Below are 18,987 nucleotides of genomic sequence, written 5' to 3' on the forward strand. Positions count from 1 at the left end.
GTGATTGAGAGCTCTGATGTGAACTCATGAAACAAAGCAGCAGCAGCCACGTCAGAGGTGGCCGCATATCCAAAACTATCTATTACGCAATCTCTTGCTTGGATCTCACAGATGCTCAAATATTTATTTGTATATACATATTTTGTATGTCTTGAATGTTTTGAGGAGATAAAAGTATTTTGTTCTTAATTTCATGGTTTATCAGCAGAGCTTTACTCCTGTTCCCAAAAGAGCTTTTTTTTTTTTTTTTACACCTCTTTAAATTTTTTTTTTTAATTGCAACAGTTGATTTTATTCAAACTATAAATACCTGAATAAACCAAAGAAAATGTTTTGGCCTATATTGCTGCCTGCAGTGCTCCCCAAACTTTTTACCCAGTTTACCCTTTTTACTCCCCCTATCTCCTGTCTGCCCCCCTCCTTCCAGCTGGGAGTGGGGCTGCAGCTCCAGGAGGGGTGATTCAGACAAGAGTAAGGGGACCGAGTCTTGGGCCACAGCTGGGGGTGGGGCTGGGGCCAGGAGTAGAGCTGGGTGGTGCTCCCTTCCTGACCCCGGCCCCAGTTGCTCCCCCCGAATGTTCCTCTGTCCTCTAGGGGGCATATCCAACAGTTTGAGGACCTCTGCCTTATGGGGTGCAAATTGGTTGTGTGTGTGTGTGTGTGTGTGTGTGTGTGTGTACACATAGTGTCAGTGGGAATGGGAAGTGCAGTTGGAGAGTCAAATCTGTCTCTATACAGCCATGTCAAAACAAAGATCTTATTCTTCGGATTTTCCAATATAAACATATGTGCACATTCTATCTTATTACATTATTAACAGAGAAACATTTAAGTACTAAAAGGGCTAAGCTTCTAAACTGAACAGCAGAGATGACTGAGATTACCATGGCTTCATTTGTGTCAAGTAAAATTTGATATTTAGGTTATGCATCTTGGATTCCAGCCGAACAAAAGAATTCTATAACCATCCAACATATTCATGAAATGTTAGTCTAGTATGGAGACTCAGTCTTGTATGGAGACCATAGTAACATCTATGGTATGTAGCCACTTGTCCAATCAAATATGACTTAGATGTGTGCAGGGATAGGCATGTAGCTTAGTTTCATGTGGTACTCATGGTTGGGCTGTTACCTGTTATTAAAAGAAGCGTAATAGGAGGTAGCAGGATTAGCTGCTAGAACTCTTGTATTTGCTCTGTAACCTTCCATCTCTTACAAAGAGGCCTGTTGTACAGCAAAAGCTGGAGGTCAGAGGATCACCTAGATTCATTACCAAGTGAGTTTCAGTGACAACCTCTCAGAAGACCAATCTCCCACCATAAATCGCATAAGTCTGACCAGAACTAAAAAAAAAAAAAAAAAACTCTGGATCCTATGGAACTCATCAAAAACTTATGCTTTTGATTATAGTGTAATTGCAGCACAAATTCAGGGGTTAATGGAAAAGCCCAGAGATTGCACCCATGGTTCTTCTCAAATCAGACTGTGAGCAGGATGGGCTTCTTCACCATAGACCACTCACTTGGAGTTGTCCTCCCACTTCCTCCTTCATAATAACATCTACAGGAAGCCATTGGGGGCAGATGGGAGGCAGCATGGTCAGACATGCCAGTGTTATGCACACCGGACTCAGCTCTACAACACATTTTGACATTAATAGTACCATTGTTCAGCTATCCCAGATCTCCAGATGTAGAGAAGCAACTAACTGAAGCTGAACCCAGTTGAGACAGAGGGATGCTTGTGGGGAGGAAAATATCTAGAAGTTCTAACCCACCATGCTTATCAGAACCCTCTGTTCAGGGAGTCTTGCAAGAAGTGGTCAAGTTGGTTTGTAGCTTTGGGGTCCTTGACTTATGATTATTTCTGTCCACAGTGTGCTGAAATGCTGCTTATGTTTTGCTGCTGGCCAGGATACTGTGGCCAGTGCTGTCAGACTGTTTCTTTACTCTGATTCTGCAGTGCTTTACATATAGTCTACTGTCATGGCTAGCTGCCTGGGGGCCCTTGCAGAATCGGGAAGGGACAGTGTTTTGGCTTTCAGGGAGCTGCCTGCTCCTCTGCAAACATGCACCTGTAGCTGTGCGAAGTGGTGAGGATGGGTTGATCCTGGCTCATGGAGCCTTGCTGCCTCTAAACTAAATCATTGAGGCCCTTTTCTCTCCCCTGGTTGGGAAACAGGTCCGTTTGCCATGCTCTTTCTCACCTGCCTTTTCTGTAATAAGTCTGAGCAAACTTTGAAATCCTGTTCCAGATGTCACAAGTATTGTAGATTAGTAACTGGTTTAAAGCTTCAGAGTGGTAGCCGTGTTGGTCTGTATCAGCAAAAACAACAAGGAGTCCTTGTGGCACCTTCAAGACTAACAAATTTATTTTGGCATAAGCTTTCATGGGCTAGAACCCACTTCATCAGATGCATGGAGTGGAAAATACAGGAGTAGTTATAAATACATGAAAGGATGGGAGTTGCCTTACCAAGTATGAGGTCAGTCTAATGAGACAATTCACTTAATGGCAGGATTCCAAGGGAGGAGAATAACCTTTGAAATGGTAAGAGTGGCCCCTTTCGGACAGTTGACAAGAAGCTGTGAGTAACAGTAGGAAGAAATTAGTATTGGGGAAATTTAGGTTTAGGTTTTGTCATGACCCAACCATTCCCAGTCTTTATTCAGACCTAATCTGATAGTGTCCAGTTAGCAAATTGATTCCAGTTCTGCAATTTCACGTTGGACTCTTTGAAGTTTTTTTTGTTGTTGAACAATTGCCACTTTTAGGTCTGTTGTTGAGTGACCAGGGAGATTGAAGTGTTCTCCTCCTGGTTTTTGAATGTTATGATTCCTGATGGCAGATTTGTGTCCATTTATTTTTTTGCATAGAGACTGTCCAGTTTGGCCAACGTACATGGCATAGGGGCATTTCTGGCTCATGCTGATTCCATGCACACTTTTTTCTCTTCTCTTCTCCCCCCCCCCCCCCCCAAAAAAAAAGACTCCTTTTAGTGAGGCAGTGGAAGAACACCTATGGCACAGTGATTAGAAAGTAATTAAGAGGCATTGCTTGGAGCTTGCAAAGTCTTTGTATTGTTGCACAGCAGAGCAAATGTTACTGGCTTCCTGTTCTTTTGAAGTGTTTTTTTCCCCCCTGTAACACATCCTGTTCTCCCTTGTAACTTTAAATATTGAAACAGTGCTGTGAGCATGAATTGTAACTACTGGGCATAATTTTATTTAATTACATGACATAAAGAACAGATAAACATCCCCTCTTGTCTTGCTTGCATTGTTTGCAGATGTGCATTTTCTCCATAACACGGAAATAAATTGATCACCACTGCTTCCAACCATAATCTTGTCTCCATGTTTTGCCCTGCACAAGCAGTGAAAGTCCTGGACTTGCTGATCTGACTTCTTTCATGAGTGTACAGCCAGCTGTCAATATTTCTCCAATATACATTTCTCGGTATATTACAGTACATAGATTAAGTAAATGATGTTTTCTCAGCAAATAAAATGAAATAGTGGCTGCCTCAGAATATGACCATTGTCTGACTGTCCTCTGCTGCGGAGGTGCAGGATGTATACCCCATGTTTAGGAGCATGAATTCAAAAACGTACTGAGGCCTCTCATTCTCCTCCTTTATTTTATTTTTTTTTTCCTTGCTCCCTGTTATTTGTCACCATTCATTCTCAGTCTCTTTTCTTGGGACTAGTATTTCCCAGGCAGTGCTAGTTGTTCACTTTTATGAAGACTGCTGTGCCTTCTGATCTCTCTCACGAACTTCCTACTCATGTCCAGTAGGTATTAATACATTGAGTCTTCTTTGTGTGTATTTAACCCTTTGTCTCCCTAAAGTAAGAATCTAACCTGAATGAGCTTCTTTCCTTTCTCTGTTCACAGGTTAGCTTTATTTGCTCACCGAGAAGATGGACCAGGGATCCCAGCAGATATTAAGCTTTTTGACATCTTTTCACAGCAGGTGGCCACTGTTATACAGGTGTGTTCTTGAATACAAGATGCAAATCTGGTCTTTAACAAAAAAAAACCTAGACATTTCTCTCAAATTTAATTTATGCTGTCTCAAATTTCAGTCTAGACAAGATATGCCTTCAGAGGACGTGGTGTCATTGCAAGTATCGCTTATTAATTTAGCTATGAAATGCTATCCAGATCGTGTTGACTATGTTGATAAAGTGTTGGAGACAACTGTGGAAATATTTAATAAACTTAATCTGGAGCAGTAAGTGAACACTAATTTTCTTGTTACGTATGAAATTTTTCTGTATTTTCTCTAGGAGCAACTGTATTTAGTTTGGCTTTTTTAAATAACACCCTCCAAACCCCAGCTGTCAGCCAAAAAAAGAGGAGATTGACATGTTATCTAAACAATTCATTTGTTTGTTAGACTGTAAAATGCAGTGTTATACGGCTTAATGATGACCTCACTCTTCAAAGGTGCTGATTTGGTCTCTAAGAGTATGTCTATACTGTGGTTAGACACCAATGGCTTGCCTGTGCCAGCTGACTCTAGTTCGTGGGGCTTAGGCTAAGGGGCTGTTGAATTGCAGTGTAGGCGTTAGGGCTTGGGCTGGAGCCTGGGCTCTGGGATCCTTCCACCGCGTGGGGTTCAGAGCCTGGGTTCCAGCCTGAGCCCGAATGATTACATTGCAATTCAACAGCCCCTTAGCCCAGGGCAGCTGTGGGTGTCTAAATGCAGAGTAGACATATCCTGAAATTATTGATGAAGACCAAGTATTGAAGAGACCCTGAATAAATTAGGCTGTTGATTGATGCTAATCTTTATCTTCGGTACAGAGATCTTTTATAAGACATTTCTGGGGGGTCGACAGCATTCAATTTATATTATAGGAATACAGGATTATTCCTGAAAGAGCTATGATATGATCTTCAAGGTTTCCTTTTGGTTTCTGAAGAAAATCAACAAATGCAACTCTAGGAAGAGTTGAGGAAACACTTCACGCTGTACAGTATTAAAGTAATGTCACCAAATTTCTTAATCTCTAAAAATTACAGACCTTGCATTCTTGTATTCCCTTTTACCTATGACTATATTGCTAAATTGAACAGGATGCTTCTACTAGGTCAGCTCAGTTCATGGTGTTCAGGTATCTTATTAAATACTACTTCTCAGGTTCCCTCTCTCCTGCCAGTAAATAGACAATTTATGGGCAAACCCTGCTCCCCACATTCAGGCACAGAGGACCTTGCTACAGTGTAATTGATTCCATTCTGTGAAGTAGGGGCAGGGTTTGGAGAGTCTCTATACAGGTTCACATGACCTGCATGCAGCTGAGCTCCCTACCATAGGGCCTCCCTTTGTACAGGTTCACAGTGATCTAATTATGTGTACTGGCCATTCCTCCTCATAAAGGGGAAGAAGAGGTGGGATGGCATAGGCACAGCTGTTCTGGTCCTCCAGTTGGAATGATAGCTGTAATGCAGTTCTGCTACCACTCTGGTCTGGGAGGCCAACTCCTAGTGTGTAGCCCTGCTACTTGGGATGCATGCTGGAGGCAGGATTTGTGCCTTAACTTCCACTTTAATTGCCATCAAAGATTGCCTGTGTAGAGGGATTTTTCTGTCCCACTACAAGCAAGAGATTGAACACATGTTGAACAGTGAAACTATAGTTGTGAAACACTTATTTCCACCTTTAGCTTTCACTATTCCTTTTTTAATATCAGTCAACATAAGAGATTTCTAATTTTTTTTTTGTCTGCTTATATTCCAGTATTGCAACAAGCAGTGCTGTTTCAAAAGAGCTAACACGACTTTTAAAGATCCCGGTTGATACCTACAACAATATCCTGACAGTTCTGAAACTAAAGCACTTCCATCCGCTCTTTGAGTACTTTGACTATGAGTCAAGAAAGAGCATGAGTTGTTACGTGCTTAGCAATGTACTGGATTATAACACAGTAATTGTCTCCCAAGAACAGGTATGAAAGGATACAGCTAAATATTAACTATCACAAACACTTCAATGTTTTTTTGTGTCTGTGTGAAGTCTTGAAAACCAACACTAACTGACTTCATGTGGGTGGCGGGGTGTGTGTGGTGTCTCAAAACCACAGTCTAACCACAGCTTAATTAGCTCATGGTTTTCTTTACCATACTTGGTAGAGTTGCACTCCCCCCTCCAAAATTATCTAGGTCGTCTTCACTATCTCCCTGGTCCACTATGCCTAAACCTGCAAGATGTGATCAGAGGAAACTGGCTAATTAATGAGTGGGAGTTAAGTGGGGAGGTGGCTCTGTAAAGTCTCTAGCTAAAAGCAGATTTACCATTGTTTTTTTTGTTTGTTTGTTTGTTTTTAATCTAAGGTATTTAAACAAGTTTTTAAAAATAACTTACACATACTTGAAGAGCTGAAATCTACTGTTCATGCAGAGTGGGTGCTATTGTATTATGAGGGGAACCCTTCAGAGCAGGATAAAGATTCCTTTATTTAAAATAATAATGAATTCTTTTCCCAGTGTACTTTGGGTGCTGTGAATTGCTCTTTAAGATAGTAATGTAAAGAGTGTGTGTGTTCCTGATCAGTAACTCTTTTTTGCGCTGGTAAGATCTGATGAATGGGCTTGGCTCAGGTTTGTAGTTTATTACATGTTTGATACGACTCTAAGCCTGGTTGGATATGTTTTGTTGCCTTCTTAACAGGTTGATGCAATTATGAATCTGGTGTCAACACTGATCCAGGACCAACCAGATCAGCCTGCCGAAGACCCTGATCCTGAGGACTTTGCTGATGAGCAGAGCCTTGTGGGAAGATTTATTCATCTTCTACATTCAGATGATCCTGATCAACAGTATCTGGTATGGTTTTAACACTTCCACGTGCATTTCATGCTCTTCAGCATGTCACCTGTGGTGGTAATTTAAACCATCATTTGTTTATAAGGTACATTTTAATGCAGCTGTAAGCAAAGGAACTAATTTTTAGATCTTAGTTTAATACTGATTAGGGTGGCGAGCACTTAGACTTCTCTATACACAAGTTTACTTTTGTGTAAAACTTGGTGCTGCAGAAGTCCAAGAGTGATTACAGCAGTTAATATTCTGTCATATGGGCCACGTTGTCTGAAGTGGCCTTCAATCTTTGAAATTGAAGAAACATTATCTGTGCGCTACCTTGCATCTGCCAGTGTATGCTGGGTATATGTGAACATAGAGGCAGTCAGAGAATCTATCCCCTTGTGCTATCTAGTCATAGACAATGTGCAGTATTGCCGAATCTATATGGGACAGGTGTCTACTATAAAGACATGATCATGTCCTTAAATGTTAAAACCGAATGGAACAAATAGCCATGCTCCCAGAGCTTGGACTGGAACCCACGTTTTCTGAGTCTCACCATTCCTCTGCTGTCAGCCAGTAGTTGTGAAATTGATTAGCAAAGTGTGCATCTCCTCTCCCTCTACTGCTGGCTTGCTTAGCTATAGTAGGTTGGCCTTCTCTACCGGTTTCTCAATTAGCTCAAGTGGCAGAGGCATGTGCCGTCCATATAAAGGCTCAACCATGCTGATGAGCCATATGGTTGTCAATAAAGTTGCCCAGGCAACCTTAATTCTGACATATCCAAACATCTGAATACTCAACTTTGCAACCTTAATATTCTTTGACTTTTTTGTGCGTGAAATACTATCAATATAGGAAAGGCAGGTAAAAAAGGCGACAGAAGCATCTCTTGAGATTTATTTTTACTTGTACAATCACATGTGATTGTACATGGGTGATACAAATAGTGTGACATGGCTTTTTTCACTATGCATGTTCCCATTTCTTCAAATGTGTTTTTTGGATATTAGTAGCATTTGTATTCAAGAATTGATTTAATAAAGCCATGCAGTCAGTAAGCAGTAAACTGAATCTGGAGTACATTATCCACTTGAGTTCTCGTTCTTGGTATACATCATGCAGTCATTATAAACTCAAATAGACACTGGATACAATAGTTATTTTTAAACTAAGTTTAGAGAGCTGAATTTTAAATCAAAACTAAATTCACAGTGGAGGTGGTATACTAAAAATGCCAAGGTAGAGAGGAGAGTTATGTATGGTATTAAATTGAACAGAAAAAAATTGTGCATTTTCTAAGTCCTCTTTAATGCCCATCCATAATGCATTTGATTTGGCCTCTACAACCTTAACTCTGACTACTATAGACTTATTTCTGTGTAGATGAGGGCTGCTTATTTAAGTGACTTTTTTTTTTGTATTAATGTAATAAGTGTTTTGCTTTAGACCCTCTGATTAAGTGTAACACTCCTTTAGTGTAGATGATCTCTTCAGGAATGATGTAGATGATGATCCCATTAAGCGTTTTCTTAATGGAGAAAGGATAAAATTACAAGTTTTGATGAATGAAGCTGCTACCCTAGTGTACCAATTTCATTGTTACATGGTGAGCCATTGATGAGTGTACTCATCCATTTCTCTGCCCGCCTGTGCTGTGCTTCCCCGCCAATAATTTTTTTTTAAATGTATCCATGTGTATGCAGCAATACTATTCCTGAATTCAGGATTAGGATCAAAATATTTATGTCCTGTCAACTTTACACGGACTTCAGTGAGAGGTGAGGGTGCTTAGCACCCCCGGCCAGAATTCCTACATCTTGTGGGGTCAGGTTTCTGTGTGACACAAATTGTTGGGTAATTGCCCTCTATGGAATAGAGTATGTGTTTAGAGTATCAATACCTGTATGTAGGGCTGACAAGCTTATAATGCCTGTAGGGAGCTATTGCAGCCTTTATTGACTGGTCTTGTGTGTTAATAACTTGTACACTTAAAAGGGTTCTCTTCAGAAGGCCTCCACTCTTACGGTGTCAAGCCACCATAGCTACTAAAGCTTGAGGCTGATGTCTAAACTTCCAGAGGGAGAGAATTCTCATCATGGCGTGGGAAAATGTTTCTACCTGCATGCTGGAGTAAAATCTCCCTTTCTCTTCACTAATTCATCGTCTTAATGTTAGTTTGGGCAGGGGTTAGTGTGTGTTAAATGTATATGTTAAACAATGACACTAAGCCATTTTTTGAGTAGTGTCCACTCTGTTGTAACTAGAGTGATTGGAAAAAGATGAGCAGCAGGAAGTAGAAGTGTCATGAATAACCAGGCAAAGACCAGTCTTCAGGGGGCTGAGGTCAAAAATGCTGGTTTCTAGGTGTTGATAGATGGTCTTAAGTGACCTTAGTTCTGAGCCTCTAAAGATAACTTTTTTGTTTTTATGCTAATAACTGACCTGTTGGAAACAATAAAATCAGTGTCTTTAGAATAGAAATGATTTTAGGGTACAACTGCACTGATTTTCCTGAACTTTTCGTTGCATTGTACACTTCAGCTGAAGCTAGTCTTCTTAAAAATGGCTTACCTATGTTTCTTTCTCTAAAAACCTGCCCTGATCAATCACACTGACCAGTAAAGTAGTCCTGGAAGCACTTATTTAAAATAGCGTTTTTTGGGGGTAGAATTCTGTAAATTGCTTTTTTTTCAAAGCTGTGGTCCATGGCCCCTGGGGTTTGTGAGCCCTTTCAGGAGGCTGCAGGGCCCTACGGCTGAAACCCAATGCCCCAAGCCACGGCACCTTCCTGCAGGGCTGAAGCTGGGAGTGACGCAGGGCTGAACCCGGGAGCCTTGGCGCGACCTCCCTTCCACCCGCTAAAGCTGGGAGCAATGGGGCTAGCTCTGAGCCCGGCACTCTCTCCTCTCCCAACCGGGGCTGAAGCCAGGAGCAGTGCATGGCTTCAGCCGCAGCATTCCCTGTGGACAGAAGCCCTGAGTCCATGAGCAGAGTTGTAGAGGCACATGGGTATGTGCCTTACGCAGAGTGGGGCAGAACCCTGGCAATAAATGATATTCCCTCACCCATCTTGTCTCTGCATTTACATATAGACTTCGTGTGGAGCAATGAAGGAGGAGAATTATTTGTATATGCAAAGTCAGATTTCTCTTCAGCTTTTAATATTCATCAAAGAACTCTTCAAAATCGCGTTAGGAATATGGTATGCTAAGAAAGCTTAGTGGCTATAGTAACTTGACATTTTAGTTCTGAGACCTGGATAGGGATTATCAATTTACAGCACTCAGATTTCCAATTTATAATAGCATCCTTTTAGGAACTTGGACAATTATCCAAATGTGCTTCTTAGTGGGCAGTGTACATTTTCTTCACGCTGTAAGTCTGCAAAGGGAATAGTGTTACTTATCTAGAATTATGATTGGCATTCTTAGAACAAAGATTTGTGCTTTTAATTTCCATAACACAATGATTTGGTGTGATTAACTTTTATCTATTGTGATATATTCAATTTTATCTCTATTCCTGGAAAAATGTCTACACTCTGACAACCGTGTATGGAGGGATGTCTTACTTTATTTGTAATAGAAAAAAACTTTTTTTTTAAACGGGAAGGAAAAACACTGAGGTATTAACAGCTCACAGCACTAGGCAGAATGCCTTCTTGATGAACTGGCTTTAAAACTGGCATGTGGTGGAACTACAGAAAGAGCAATGCATGGACAGATCCAACCAACTTCTGGGGAGGGGTGTATGTGGAAGAGAGAACTGTAAGTTTGTGACCTAACTTAAATTTTTGGAAAACTTGTGACTAAAACTCTTTCTGAAGAGCAGGAAGTGGTGCAAACATATGGGTGTCGGAATAAATATGGAGATAATGGGTACTTAACTCGTATTGTGGTGACCACCAAGACTTACTGAAAAGGGCCTGTACTCTGGCTGTGGGAATATTTAAATGTTAAGCAATTATCAGCACTTGAAGAAATGGAAAATAATTTACAAATGTTTAGGATTGGAGTTCTATACAAAAACTACAAACGAGAAATAACTTGAGAGTAATTCTCAATATGCATTGAAAAACTGCTGTCTCTATAAATATGTAAGCTGTTCTCTGATCCCACTCTTTCAGCCTGTGCATATGTTGTGCTTAAAACATGCTTACAACCTTGGATTCTCAACTCTTAATATTCCTTCCAGTCAACAGCCTTGTCAGAAGGGGCTATGCACATGTAGTGCATTTGTGCATGCACTTTTGTGTGTGGTTTTTTAAATTTTTTTTTTTTTTTTTTTTCAATGGACCTTTGGGGTATTAATTTAATGGATTTGATCTGAGAGGTCTAAAGCCAGTTTTGTATTCATTCACTGAAAATTCCCTAACGGCATAAGCTACTATGTGGTCCAAAAGGCAAACGTAGAAATAGCTCTAGGCTTACGAAAATAACTTTAGTCCTTTTAATTTTAGATTTTGAACACTGCCCGGAAACACTTTGGCGCAGGTGGGAACCAACGTATTCGTTTCACTCTGGCACCCTTAGTTTTTGCTGCATACCAGCTTGCCTTTCGCTACAAGGAGAATTCCAAAGTGGTGAGTTTTGCACATTTTGCATACTTGCTTCTAGTCCTGCCCTCCTAAAAATCCTTTCTATTTGGCTAACGTTTACTGTGTAGTTCAAAATTTGATACAAGGTCTTAAAACCTGATTTCTTCAGCTTCTCAAAGCAGATATTAAATAAAGCAAATCAATTTCTCAAGCAGTCAAGAGAAATTTTTTTTTATCCACTCGGGTTCCTATCTAAAACTGTTTGCCCAAAATTTTTATGAAACAAAAATTGGATGTAAACTTGGATAGTTCTAGATTATGTTCTGAGACTGAAGGTGGCTGACTTTAATGCTCTGATATCATGTAGTGAATGATTAAGGGAGCATACTTCAGGTGACTGCAATGAAATTGCTACTTAAAATCAAGCTAGATACCTGCAGCTCTAAAAATGCATAAAGTTAAAATAAACTACCTTTACAAATGTTAGCCCTTTTGAAAGCAAATAATTCCTTCTTTCAGATTAATTATAATGCGGTAGTTACTAAATTATACGTACTTGAAAAAAATTCTGCAGAGTTTACTCTACTCTGGCCTCTTGAAAATTAGCAATCTAACTTCATCCAAAAACCTCTTTGTTTCAGTAAAACGTTTGTTCCACATTTTCTATGATGTTAGCACATTGCTTATCAAAATATTTTTAGGGTGAGCATCAATCTTACGTAATTTAAGATTATATTTTATAATGACCCCTGTTCACAACTTTTTTTTTCCTTTACATCATGTGCATGTTCACTGTTTTGTGGTTGGGCTGACTTGCTTGTGAGTATTAAGCATAATCACGATAACTGCGCCCAAAAATTGGGTATACGTTTCTGAAAGTCAAGCTTCAAAATGTGGTGGGGAAGGTGATATTTAGTGCTACTTTTGAACTGTCATAAATGGAAGGTTTTCTGTGAAAGACTATTGAGAATTCTAGACCAGGATACAGAAGTGCAAACAGATTTTTGTGGTAACTTGCTCTAACGTGATTAAACATTCTGCTTTCTTAATTAGTATGCAAAGCTGAGTGAGATCAGTTTAGAGAGGAAGAGAATAAGAGTAATCATGTTTTGATTACTTTCCTCTCCTGAATCTTTCCTGTCTTGCTGTTGCAATGGCTTAGTCCAAGCTTTGACTTAACTCTGTTTCTTTAGGATGACAAATGGGAAAAGAAATGCCAGAAGATCTTCTCGTTTGCACATCAGACCATTAGTGCTTTAATCAAAGCAGAACTGGCAGAGCTGCCTCTGCGGCTCTTTCTCCAAGGCGCACTGGCTGCTGGAGAAACTGGTTTTGAAAACCACGAAACAGTGGCCTATGAATTCATGTCCCAGGTAACAATGATGTTGCTGAATATTTTTCTTCACTTGCATTGCTTGAAAAACTTGGTGTGGCTAGTTTGTCTGTTGTTGGTTGGCTGTAGAAATTAAATTTAACATAATTTGACATTTAACTGCAAAGATTGCTGAAGGTGTGATTCTAGCAACTGATCCTCTTCAGAAAGAGGAATCTGAATCTTCCCTTTTACTCGTTCAGCCCCATGTTAAGTTTAGCTTCTCCCTGCCTGAACAAGTGCTTTAATTTAACAACTTCTGGAATACAGTAGTGCTGTGTGCTGCTCCAGCAGGCCTTTCATTGGAGAATGTGGCTTCTTCTACCTTAAATGCTGTTTCAGCAAGTTTTCTAGGCTTAGTTCAAAACTCCAGCTACCCGTCTGATGATGTGGTGCAACCCCAAGACGTTTACATTCACAATAAGCTTCAGAAGTTGCAATGTTGAGTTTTCATACTGGGTCTTGCTGCTAAAATCCACAGAACTTATTTCAAATAGTTCTTTGTATCTGAAAATGAACCTCATTTATTTCATAGATCCCTGTTGAATGTGCCCAGTCTTTTTAAATAAGAGTGTCTTTTCCTCATGAGACACTTGCGTTGCCGCTTTACAAATAGTTTTAATGCTGGACATTCATGTCAGTGGGATTTACTACCCAGGGTCACTGATTTACCCCTTACTGGCTTTATCTTCCCCTGTGTAATTTTACATGATTTACTTGATTATAGAGTGGAGCCTGCACCAAGGGCCATCTGTAATAGGAAGCTCCTTTTCTTAGGTAGCCATTTTAATGAAAGGTTAAACAAACTTTTAGTAAAGCTTCAAGAGTATTTTAAAGATGACTTGTTGTAGGCCACTAGGTCCCCCCCCCCCCCCCGGTGTGTGTATGTGTCTTGGGTAGCTGCTTTAGACAAGCTTCCTTGTTTGTTTGTTTCAGTTTCTGGCTTTCTAGCTTGGTTCTATCCATGCTGGAATTAATCTGTCCTGTTTACTAAGTATTGAGCCTGAAAGTGTGTATGGAATTCCACCCACAAAGCTTCAGAGAGCATTTAGAACACACGCTTACATTCCCTTTGCTAATATTGCTGTAAAGAACAAAAATTGTAACTTTTGTTTCATCTCTTCTCTTGGTTGTATTAGGCATTCTCTCTGTATGAAGATGAAATCAGTGATTCAAAAGCACAGCTGGCTGCAATCACCCTGATAATTGGAACATTTGAAAGGATGAAATGCTTCAGTGAGGAGAACCATGAGCCTTTGAGGACTCAGTGTGCACTGGCTGCTTCAAAGCTGCTTAAGAAGCCAGACCAGTGCCGGGCTGTAAGCACCTGTGCCCATCTGTTTTGGTCTGGCCGAAACACTGACAAAAATGGAGAGGAGGTAGGAGGGCATATTCACACAAATTTTGGGTATTTTCCCACAATTTGGGTGTCTGACTCTTTCTAAAGAGTTTTCATGTCTATGAAGACCTTAGATAAGCTATGATCCTGTAAAGTCTGTTTTTATATTATCTATTAAAAAACAACTAACTTTGGCTTTCCTAAAATTTGGCTTGATGAGAACTACAAAGTCAGTAAAGTAAGCTCTGTAACTAAAAAATTATGAACAGCTAAATAGTGCAAATTTTGAAAAGCATGCAGTTAAGGACAGACCCAGTATTGCCTAAAATCAGTAGGAAAAAACTATTGACTTAGAATGGGAGTACTAAATTAGCCACAGTGCCATACTGAAGTGTTCATTTATAGGTTCACTGAAGACTTATTTTATTTTGCATACTGCACAGGTAACTTTCAAAATTGACCAAGTGGGTTCCAAAATTTTTTTTTCAAACTCAAAGGAGCAATCCTTTTTGAGGACTTGACCAAGTTGCATACTTGTCTGACTTTACTGTAGTCCTGCTTCATATGTAGAAAAGATTGTAATTACATTTTTAAAAGGGAAAAATTTAACCCTTTAATCTCATGTAGTTGAAGGGATTTTTCTCAAATTAAATTTTAAAGGCCCCTTCCTGCAAAGATCAAGCAACACACTTCAGCCCAGTTAGTGACTCTTTCAGAAAGTTTTAGTATGATAAAAACTCTTAGGGTTTATAATGAAAGCTTTTAGCCACCTTAGCTAGAGTGGAAGCCATTAGGCAAGTGTGTACGCTGATAAAATGATCTGAGACACTAAATATAAAGCTCTTTAAAAGAAGTGTTGGGTGCATTCGTAGTTCTGTTTCAAGGAGTGCTTGATTCGTCTTAATAGGTGGGTGAATTTATGTAGGTTTTTGCATGTCCTTGTGCTCAGGCTATGCAAGATTCCTGGTACACAGGTGTTTTTGACTGTTGGCCACTCGGGTGTTTGGTTGAAATGGTGTTGGAGGCTTACGTTTATCCCTATATATAAACATTTTGTTTTCTCCATCTTTAGCTTCACGGAGGAAAGAGAGTAATGGAATGCTTGAAAAAGGCTCTAAAAATAGCAAATCAGTGCATGGATCCTTCACTCCAAGTTCAGCTTTTTATAGAAATTCTGAACAGATACATCTATTTTTATGAAAAGGAAAATGATGTGGTAAGTGAAGATGTAATATAGAAACATAGGATTTTTCTTTAAAATAGAACCCTGTTTGAAGTTTTTCTTGCGCTACAATTTATACCCAAATCTCCTAATGATGAGCTAAATTCATCTCATAGTACCTCTTATTTAGAATTGCTTGCTTGACAAAGTAGTGGATCAGTTCTATGTCTGTGGAAAAAATCCCCTTTTTTCCTAAGTCATTGCAATTGCCATTTGTCTCTAGTTCTATGGAGGAAAGAGCTGTGCTGCTGTAATGTAGACGCTTCTTATGTTGACAGAAGGATTGTTGGTCGATGTAGGTAATCCACCTCCCCGAGAGTCCGTAGCTAGGTCAGTGGAAGTGTTCTACAGTGGAGATTAGGTTGACCTAACTACATCTCATAGGATCTGAAAATTTCACAGCCCTGGGTGATTTGTAGCTAGGTCAGCCTTATTTTTAGGTGTAAGCAGGTTATAATATAAAATGTAGATGTTCAGTAGAAGTTCTTGTGTTGCCCATTAGCCCACTGTAAGTGAAGATGAATATAAGGTGAGGAACTAAGGCTGGATAATAGTGATTTATTAGGACTCCACTCCTAAAGTTTAACTTTAATTTAGTTGTAGATAGCATGTTTAATTTTGCATATCTTGCTTGTGTGTATGTGAAAGGAGAAAGACAGCTGTTAGAGGAGAATGTTGAGAGATACTTCCCAGTGGGAGAACTGGTTCTAATTTTGTTTCAGATGCAAATTTTTATTTTATCAGTAGGGCTTCTGGTATTGTACTGACTTTAAATAGATTTCAGATGCAATATGGTATGTGGTTGTAAAAATGAGCATGGGGTAACTGAAGTTTGTACGCTTTGAATAATGCTACTGTGAAATCAGGTTGCATGGGTTTGTTGCCTAATTAGGTTTCAGTGGTTAACGTACTTCAGAGGCTGCTTTCTTAATTAACATACCCTTCCAAGATGCGCAACTTCAAAACTTAGTTTCAGAGGACCTACCTTTTCTGTGATGTATTTGAAGCATTTTCCTCTGGTTTGCCCAAACTGGGTTGACGCTTTCAGTAGATCCTGCTGTGAAAATCAATTCTTACATCTGACTACAATGATATGCTAAATCCCAATAAATTTCCAGATTTCTGTCCTGTAGTACTGTCTTGTTTAAATAGTTGCTGCGTTTCACCCCAGAGGCAGCTGCGCTTAACAATGGATGAAATGATGCCCTGTGTATGGCTTGTACTTAAAGTTTTTAGGGTGGGTTTGTGGATGAGCCAAAGGATGCTCATTTCCCATTGAATTCCAGTGAGTTGGATGCCAGACTTTTTTTTTTTTTTTTAAGCGCCATTGAGAATCCCAGACTTCAGGGACTGCTTTCTCTACAATAGAAGCTGCTCTAATTCTTGGGTTATTAGAAAAGCTCCTAGAAATAAATAAACTTGGCCCTATTATTTTTTACAAGGGATTTTAAAGTATTTTAATGTTGCTGAATTAGTTTTTGCAGACTCCTGTGAGGTAAGAGACATTGTACCTATTTTAACGATGGGTAAATGGAGGTACAAAATCATTGTCTCAAGCCTGTGGTAGAGCTTCAAGACTACCTCTCTTGTGCCCTAATTGCACTTACTTGGAGGCAAAGTCTGTGAGTAAAAAGAACTAAGATCTCTATTAAATGTGCTCAGTTGTCATTTACTAATAGGATTTAGCTATTTATATATTTATTGTAGGTGACAATTCAGGTTTTGAATCAGCTCATACAAAAGATACGAGAAGACCTTCCAAACCTTGAATCTACTGAAGAAACGGAACAAATTAACAAACATTTTCATAACACGCTGGAGCACCTGCGTTTGAGGAGGGAATCACCAGAATCTGAAGGGCCAATTTATGAAGGTCTTGTCCTTTAAAGAAGACACACTTGCACAGACATGCACACACTGTACTTATTTCTGTCTTTCCATTTACACACAGTATGTCTTTTTATTATGATAGATTTAATAGACTGTGCCTTTCAGAAATGCCAAGTTAGGTTACAATTCATTTAAACGTGATGTGTTCAGTTCAGCACTTCCAAACACTTGTGTTCAATATGTTAACAAATTTAAAAGGTGTTCAGATTGGACCAGCAACTATAGATTTGATCATGTTAGCATGACTGGACCTGTTTCTTTAAAATTCATGTGACATGTTAGGCTCTCTTATTCCAAGTTCTGACCTTTTTCTGTCTCTGTTCACTGTTGCTTCTATAGCACTATGGAACTCTAACCTAGCAATGGCTATCCATCTCAAAGTGATCTGATTTTATTTTTCTTTAATAGAGCGTTTGATTTTGGGGGCTATTGTTTGTTGGGTTCTGCTTGAGCTTTTTCTTTTAGTGCAAGTTAAGTCCTAAGTGTAATATTTTTCCCTAAAAACTAGAATATATTAATGCATGTTTAGAGGTTTTAAAACACCATGCTCAGAAACAAAAGTTATATTTTGCATATTAGGGCTCTGTGACATTCAGTGAGGGCCAGTACTGTGCACAGGGTGTATTTATCAAGATAATTTTGTTCCAAATAGTATAAAAAAATAGAGAAATTGTGATCTATATAGTATATGTATAACCATTGTAAATTTAGGGGAAAATGCATTACACAAGTTTATTCAGTATCATGATTTTGCACCATTGAAACAATAAAGTTGCTATTAACTCTGGTTTTATGTCTAATGTCTGCTGTTGCATTTAATGTTTGTTACAATAAAAGCAAAAGTAAATTTCTTGAATCACAGGTGGGGTCATAAAATCTAAGTGCGTTTAACTCAAACTAATGGGGAGAGCGTACACTGGTGTTTCAATGAATACGGATGGCAGGATTATAAAATGGCTTCCTAACATCAGAATTCAGCCAAGAAACACTAATACACATTCACTTATTAGCATCTGGCTGAAAGTTGTGTGTGTGTGTGTGTGTGTGTATATGTATAAGAATACTTATTGAGATCTGTCATACAATAAAATTAAAGGAAGTACACAGCCTGATTGCCTTCAGCCAGAATACCCTATCCATTAAGGGGTGAGGAAAATAAAAGTAGATCAGGAGGCTTACAAAACTGGTTAATGGGCTAGCTTCTAGTCAGTCTGTGTAAGAAACTGATGGTCTCATTCTGCAACAGAATTTCACTAAAAATTCTGTCCTCTGCCTGATCCTAACTCAATTTAAGGACTAATAGTCAATCCCAACATCTACCAAAAACTCTTTTATTAGCCTTGTACAAATAGCAGCAGCGGACCCATTTGGGCAATGAGTATAGAAGTCTATGCTGACATGCTGATGCATGTGGGAGAACACCTAGTAATCTCTGGCGATCCAGGCAACTGATTTGATACTGCAGATTCTGTGCTATGGTGATGGGTGTCTTTATTAAATGTATAATTTCTTAATAGTGGAGCTCTGGAACGGATACCTTATGCTGTGCCTCAGTATCTGCAAGAGATGCACTGATTACAAACCACCAGTTGTGCCCTCTATGGAAAAGTTTACTGTTGGCATCTTTTGGCCTTCCAAGAACAGTCTGTCCACAAACTATTTTATGCTAGAAAGGTGTGAACATAACTTCTATTCTGTAGTGCTAGTGAATCTTCAGTCTAAAAAGTTTAGTGAGTCATCTTTATCATAGGAGTTTGTAGGTTATGGTGGTGTGGTGCTAAGAAATAAGAGCCACCTTTTGTTTTACA

At 39.3% G+C, this 18,987-nt stretch overlaps 1 protein-coding gene across 3 annotated transcripts in view; it reads left to right on the top strand.

Annotated features, from left to right (window-relative positions):
* The window catches only part of VPS35 (VPS35 retromer complex component), a 45,944-nt gene extending 27,978 nt beyond the window's left edge, over positions 1–17,966 (top strand). For all 3 annotated transcript variants that reach the window (XM_038368004.2, XM_038368005.2, XM_043495447.1), the window contains 9 exons: positions 3,900–3,996; positions 4,091–4,239; positions 5,752–5,959; positions 6,682–6,837; positions 11,279–11,401; positions 12,550–12,729; positions 13,868–14,107; positions 15,140–15,283; positions 16,997–17,966. In XM_038368004.2, coding sequence (XP_038223932.1) covers positions 3,900–3,996; positions 4,091–4,239; positions 5,752–5,959; positions 6,682–6,837; positions 11,279–11,401; positions 12,550–12,729; positions 13,868–14,107; positions 15,140–15,283; positions 16,997–17,176 — 1,477 coding nt within the window. In that variant the 3' untranslated portion in view covers positions 17,177–17,966. The remainder of the gene's footprint in view (positions 1–3,899; positions 3,997–4,090; positions 4,240–5,751; positions 5,960–6,681; positions 6,838–11,278; positions 11,402–12,549; positions 12,730–13,867; positions 14,108–15,139; positions 15,284–16,996) is intronic.
* Positions 17,967–18,987: the final 1,021 nt, after the last annotated feature.

The sequence above is a fragment of the Dermochelys coriacea genome, chromosome 12 (genome assembly GCF_009764565.3).
Source record: "Dermochelys coriacea isolate rDerCor1 chromosome 12, rDerCor1.pri.v4, whole genome shotgun sequence".
Lineage (NCBI taxonomy): Eukaryota > Metazoa > Chordata > Testudines > Dermochelyidae > Dermochelys > Dermochelys coriacea.